Here is a 6,731-nt window from a genome sequence, read left to right on the forward strand (position 1 = left end):
TTTTTTTTTTCCTTTTGGAAGGCTTCCTCATTTACTTTGCTTATGGTATCAGACACAGTGTTGAAGGTCATCGTGGTGATGGAGATGATGATTCTTGTTCAGAAAATAGTGGGATGCAAGAAAAGAACCCAGTGGATGACCCTGAAAATGCAAATGAAAGGGATCAATTTCTTCCACATGAAAGGACAAGTGAATGTTAAACTCTGCAAACACACACATCTTTTAAACCTTCAATTGGCATTTTACTTGCAGACTGAAATTTCAGAAGCTTTCTGCCAACATGTTCCTCTTGAAAGTGTTTGCTGCAAGGCCTAACTGATATTTTGGACAAGCTGCTAATCCAACTTCATAATTTCAGAACTGACAGCATGGAGATTAATATTTAAATTTTTTTAAAAAGTACCTTTTGGCAAGCAAAAATTTGGAGACATTGTTTGAAGAGTCATCCAAAATCACTGGCAATCATCAGATATGAAGAGTTTAGAACTGTCTGCAAGAAGTTCTGAGTATTTGGCAGTCCACTGTGAACAGAAGTGCCTTTCATACCATTTCCTTATCTTTATTACATGTTTTGGTAACAATCTAAATCCTCTTCTTTCTGTTGAAGTAACTCATGGGAGATAAATTTCATTCATACAGGCTTGGAAAGTATTTGGAAAATTAATGGTAATTGAATGGATTAGATACTTTGTATAAATTAGAGGAGCATTTATTTATGTAAAAAAAAGTAATTGCTTATCTTTATTAATCCGTAGTCATGGAGAACTCAAGCAGTGAAGATATTCAAGAGGTTTTTAGTCCCTCTAAATAGCATTCAAGATTTCTACTTAAATGCATGCCTTTTCTTTGAAGGATGCTTCTCATGAGAGAAGCTCTTTTGTTTTCTGCAAGATCATCTGGGAAATAATCTATTGGTTACAGTATTGACTGTGGCAATCAGATGTGATTTAGCAAAATTTGTGCTTTTGACTTCAGAAGGGCCAGAATTTCATCTGACTAAATAATTTGGTACTTACCTCCAGCAGTCATCCAGTTTTCCTCCTTACTACTCATTTTCTCCCCCATATTTTTTCCTTTATGCATGTTACAGAATTGATCTTGCTGAGATTAGTGTTACACATTGTTTCTCCTACAAAAAAATTAATTAACAAAATCCCAGCTTTCTTTTCAGATGGTAGGGGAGGCTAAAAAAAGAGAGGTCTGGATTTTGAAAAAAAAAACAAAAACGTATCAAAACAGTATTTCATTGCTTCATTAAGTCTTAAAATGTATGTTAGCATACCACTTTTTTGTGAGCCAAGCCTACATCCACAAATTCATTCATGTGGGTATGATGTCTAAATGCTAATTTATGTAGAGAACCAAACTGGTATGGCAGTGCTGGGTAAACAATTGTTTTTAATGCTGGTAAAACCAGAAAATGTTCTTCTTTCAACATAAATCATGTTGTCTGTCAAAGGCACCCATATATTTTAAAACTTTTTCTTAGCAAGGAGTAGGTTCAGGTCCCATGAAGGATTCCACAATATGAAGTCATCTTGCAAGAATATATTTACAAAAAGCCTTTGCCTAGAGTAAGAACTGTCTTGGACTTTGTCATGGAGAATTGCAATTTGTTGCTGGTATTAACCGTTGGTATTAATCTCCATTGTTAGGTATAAGAACTTTGGATGCCATGAGAGTTATGTTGGTTGACAGTGAAGAGCACCTTTTTATAAGAGCTGGAATTTTATGAAAGAAAGAAAGAAACCAAACTAGTTAGGCTACTTCTGTCTCTCTCCTTTTTCAGAGCAATAAGTTGCTCTTTTTAATCTTAAAATTACTTCTTTCCCAGTAATCTTAAATCCTCAGCTTCAGAAAAAGCCAGTGCTGTGGGAGCAAGTCAGCCGCACCCATGTGAAAATTTTGCGTGATGTCTGTATGAGCCTACAGTGAAACACAACTCTTAAAATTCCTTCCACATCTCAGCATGTGGGAAGCACAGACTTACTTTTTGCTATGGTTGTTGATGCCAGAGCAGGCCAGCCAGGCTCCCGAGGCACAAACTGCTGCTGTTCTGTGCTGTGCGAGGAAGACTCCATTCTCTCCCAAGGCCATCCTAGAAAATGTATGTGTGCACACCTGTCCATGCATTTGCATGTCTGAAATTAGCCCACAGTGAATTTGATGTACTGGTTAAAATAATTTCTGTATTGCACTGGACTTTTCCTTTCAAGGGATACTGCCAATACAATTAGCTTCTGACTAAAGCAAGTGCTAGCTAAGGCCTCTGGAGAGAACTAAAGGAAGTAAATTTTCTAGCTTATTTACCTGATGGATGTGTCAGCACTTTTTGTATTGACAAATTCCCCTTTCATTTGAATGAATATTTCTCCCCACTTGTTAGCAATATTAATTATTTTTAAATAATAGGATGTGCCTGTACAAATGTTGCTAAGCCAGATGGGAGGAGCTGCAGCACCAGAGCTATCTACATAAACTAATGAGATATAAAATGAAATGAAAGGAAAGGCATTGGGTACTCTTAGTTGCTTCAGCTGCGCAAAGCTTATTTATATGTTTGTATAGTCATTATGAGTCGGTGGCTGAGTGAAAACAGATAAGCCAGAAATAAGATATTCATGGTAAATTTGATGTGCATTTGTATATGCAGTCTTAAAATTCCAGATGCTTTAGCAGGACTCTGCAGAATCAAAGGACATGCCATGGTAGTCCCTACACAGAAGCAATGGACGCAAGAAATCCTGATCCTTTTCTCACATTTGCTGTATCTCTGCACTTGCTGAAAGATCAGCTGAAAGCACAAGTCCATTGGAATCAAATAATTGTTATTTTTTAACACAGTTGTTGGTATTGTAAATTGTTCTGTGCAAGTAATAATGGTACATATTAATACAAAATATCTACTTTTGAAGGTAGCTTACTGGATTTTTATTTCCTTTGTAGAAAAAAAAGTTCTTCTAAGTTTTTCTTGGTTTTTTTTCTTGGTTTTTTTTTTTGGGTTTTTTTGGGTTTTTTTTTTTTTTTTTAGTTTTTTTTGGTACATTGAGGATATGCCATTAGATAAAATATTCTTCCCTAGCTGACTTTAAGAAACTAAGCCAAAGCATATTTAACAAAGAACAAATAAATCTTTTTGTTCTGATGTATAGGAGTTATAAAACATTTCTGAATAATTCATGTTAACTGAAGTGGTCTTCCTGTGGTGTTCCAGTCCTCATTCTGCAATGGGATTTTTATGAGGTCACTTAGATTTCATTGTCTCTTATCATGGATAAAACTATTCTGTTAATAATAGTATGCTTTTTCCTGCCGGTCAGATTCCTGAAATCTGTCATAATATGCTTATGTTGCCAAGTGTTAAAGCCATTTTTATTACCTGCTGTTGGAGAACTAGCAGCAATAAATGTTAATCGAAGTGATACAGAGTTACTTAAGCAGGAATTTACTTGTGTCATCCAGAAACTTTGAATGATACAATGAATTTAGAGGCAAAGCTTGGTAAAGCTTAAATATATATTCTGTATTTTATTACATGAGAAATTTACAAGTCTAGTCACCTTTCCCTTAAAATTTATGAAAAAAGAAGATATATTTAAGAAATATAAGGTACAGTGTTTTCATAGAATGTTTAATAAGTGTCAATATCAATGTGCCATAAGCGTCCTGAGGGGGTGACAGTGCAGAAAACCTGTGTGGGACTGTGCAATTGGATAGGAGGCCTTTGACACTGAGACACACTTTTTACAGTAGGAATTTAATTCACAAGAAGTCTGGTGTGTCTCAATTGAGTGCATAAAGAGAAAATGAAAGCACCTTTTAATGCTCTTAGGCCCTAATTCTTCCTGGAAGAAGACACGCTGGGAAGTCTGTATGAATAGCAGTCTGTTCCCTGAAGGCACTGAGGTTACTCAGTGTTAAGCAAATATAAATTTTACAGAAAGAGCAGGTGGTATTTCATATAGTATAGGATCTTTGTATTTGTTTTTAATTTCCTGTACCTTTAGTATTTCTTTCTGGTATGTTTTGAGGACCTCTGCATTTTTAATAGTTGGACCTTTTCAAAGCTAAATATGATGCCTTTACCCAGTGCTGATCTATTTTTCCGTTTGATCTTAGAAATCAAACTCTTTACATGAGCTGAGTTAAAGGATTTCTGTGCATAGACCTGCAGACATGCATTACAAAGAACTGTATGTGTATATATATATATATATATATATATTTTATTGTCAGTTGGACAAATTCTGTTGTTCTTCTATGTTTTCATGAGCCTGGTACGAGGTCAACTCCAGCTTCACCAAGTTTACTTGGAGACAGAATATGAGGATTTGAATATTTAGGAGACCTTTTTTCTTTTGCAGTACCAGAAAGTAAAGCATGAAATATGTGTTACATATCTTTAAAAACAATTATGTGTGAATAATTTTAAAAAACATTAGCATTCATGTCCATATTTTCTTTTTGTTTTTATGTACATTTTTGTCATTATTTCTGTATCGTATGCTGCTGAGCATTCAAAGTGTAGATAGGATGATTATGATGCAATTTTAACTACAAATCTGTATTTCTTTGAAGTGCTCTACCAGAATGAAAAGTCTTGAATTTTTATGAATGTAAAATTGCTTGTATTTAAGAATATGGTGCTTTTTCCCCCACTTTACAACAGAATTGTTACCAGTGACATTTTTAGTTACCTTAGTTCCAAATCTTAATGGAAATTACACTGCTCCTCATTTACTGTAAAACATGCTTTGTGAGATAACAATAGTGCATTTGTTCCATATTTTTAAATAAAGTTGAATATCACTTGTATGTCCTTCATACAGCAGCTGTAACTTTAACCACTACTATAGTTTTAGTTAACACTAAAATAATATAGTAACTTGACATCACGAGTATGCCAGATATCTAATGTCATTAGACAAATCATATGGCATTACACAAATCATAGTACATTTAAAATAACCACCATGATAACATTGTATGCACTGTATAGAGGGAAGAGAGAATAACAGCCTTTGATTGGGTCATTTTGTGTAGCACTGCCAAACCAGAGGTAGAGATGATGTTAGGTTTGGTTTCCAGAGGGGGTGAGTGGCCCTCAGCTTCATTTTCAACTTTCTAAAGCACCAAGCCTTGTCTTGTTATTCACCCAACCACAGAGTTGGATGAATAAACTCATTGTTGTTTCCTTGTTCCCTCTTTGTGAAAAAACCCCAAACCAAACCAACTAACCACAACACTAACAACAACCCCCCCATCCCACTCCTACAAAAAAAACCCCTCCAAAACCCAAAAAGACCCCAAACAAACCAACCCCAAAACCTTCCTCCATTTTAAATAGGACTGTGAGTATAGCAAGAGAATAAAATCATGTATCTAAGCAATGGATGACAATAGTCTGGGCACAGAACCCTACTGACAGAGCAAGATTATCATCTGGCACTGTTTTCAGAGACATTTGAGTAGTCCTCTTTGTTCACAGACTTAAAAGTAGTTATGACAGTATTTTTTTCAGAGGTATATTCTTTACAGGGACTTACATAATAGTATTCAAATTATTAATAATCACCTTACTGTACATACAGATGTACTAAGACTGGTCTTGAAAATCTTGGTCCCATGAAGCAGTGGAATAGGGCCACTGATTTAAATAAAGACAAGTCATTGGGCAAGCCTCTCATCACACTTAAAATATTACTTGAAAAGATGTATTTAATCTATCAGCTTACTCATGTGCAGGACTGGGGTCCTCACATGAAGGTTTACATTACTTTTTCTGATGGCTATAAATGAAAATTCATGCATACCCTTTGTAAAGTAAGACATGTAAAATCCATAATACAACTTTCTTCATTGTACACATTTTTATAGGAAAATGTGTCAGTTTAAATATGTTTTAAAATTAATCCAGTCAGAGTGTTATTTCCATGTGCTATTACCATATTTTCCACAATACACTAATACTTGAAGCTCAGACACCGTAAGATCATTGACCTACCCTGTGTGTGAAAGCAAAAGGGAAATTTCACCTAGGAAGGCACATGAGGATTACAACCAGTAGTTTTGCAGATGACAGGGGAAAAAAAGCCCACTCTTCTTGATAAGCAGGAGTTGTGAATATTTCCACTGCAAATTTGCAGTTTATACTACAGAACTGTTCTGAGTGCTCTCTGAGATTCATTTACCTTAAAACAAAGACTGATAACCTTTTCAGATATAATGCTTGGTATGCTAATTGTTTCAAGGGGGAAACACTGTAGCAACAAACATACTCTTTCATAATTTGTTGCAGGTAATGGATGACATGCTTATGATACACTGATAAGAGAATGAAAAAGAGATCATGAAATTTCATCATCCTACTCCACTCCTGGGCCCTACTGGCTTCTTTATGCTAACCAGGTGCCCCAGGGTGAAGTCTCAGAGCAGGATCAGGCAAGCAAGTCTCCAAACTGCATGTGCATGTTTATCAGGGTGGGGGAACATTATGCATGGACCTTCTAACTTTTTCTGTGTGGATGTAGATGAAGCCTAGGCTTCCTTTAAGTAATCTGTAAATACTCTGCTCTCACATCTGCTGTGGCCCAGGAGCTGTGGTCAGGGACACAATTTTTATTTATTTTTATACCCATTGGACTGTGGTTGTGTTTACTACGGCATCTGCCTTTGATATCTGACAACCATATTTTTTCTCCCCGTTCAAGTCCAGCCTTGCATCTACCTTT

At 35.7% G+C, this 6,731-nt stretch overlaps 1 protein-coding gene across 11 annotated transcripts in view; it reads left to right on the forward strand.

Annotated features, from left to right (window-relative positions):
• The window catches only part of SLC7A2 (solute carrier family 7 member 2), a 53,919-nt gene extending 49,737 nt beyond the window's left edge, over positions 1-4,182 (forward strand). For all 11 annotated transcript variants that reach the window (XM_038135515.1, XM_038135514.1, XM_038135512.1 and 8 more), the window contains one exon: positions 22-4,182. In XM_038135515.1, the coding sequence (XP_037991443.1) occupies positions 22-200 (179 nt within the window). In that variant the 3' untranslated portion in view covers positions 201-4,182. The remainder of the gene's footprint in view (positions 1-21) is intronic.
• Positions 4,183-6,731: the final 2,549 nt, after the last annotated feature.

The sequence above is a fragment of the Motacilla alba genome, chromosome 4 (genome assembly GCF_015832195.1).
Source record: "Motacilla alba alba isolate MOTALB_02 chromosome 4, Motacilla_alba_V1.0_pri, whole genome shotgun sequence".
Classification (NCBI taxonomy): Eukaryota; Metazoa; Chordata; class Aves; order Passeriformes; family Motacillidae; genus Motacilla; species Motacilla alba.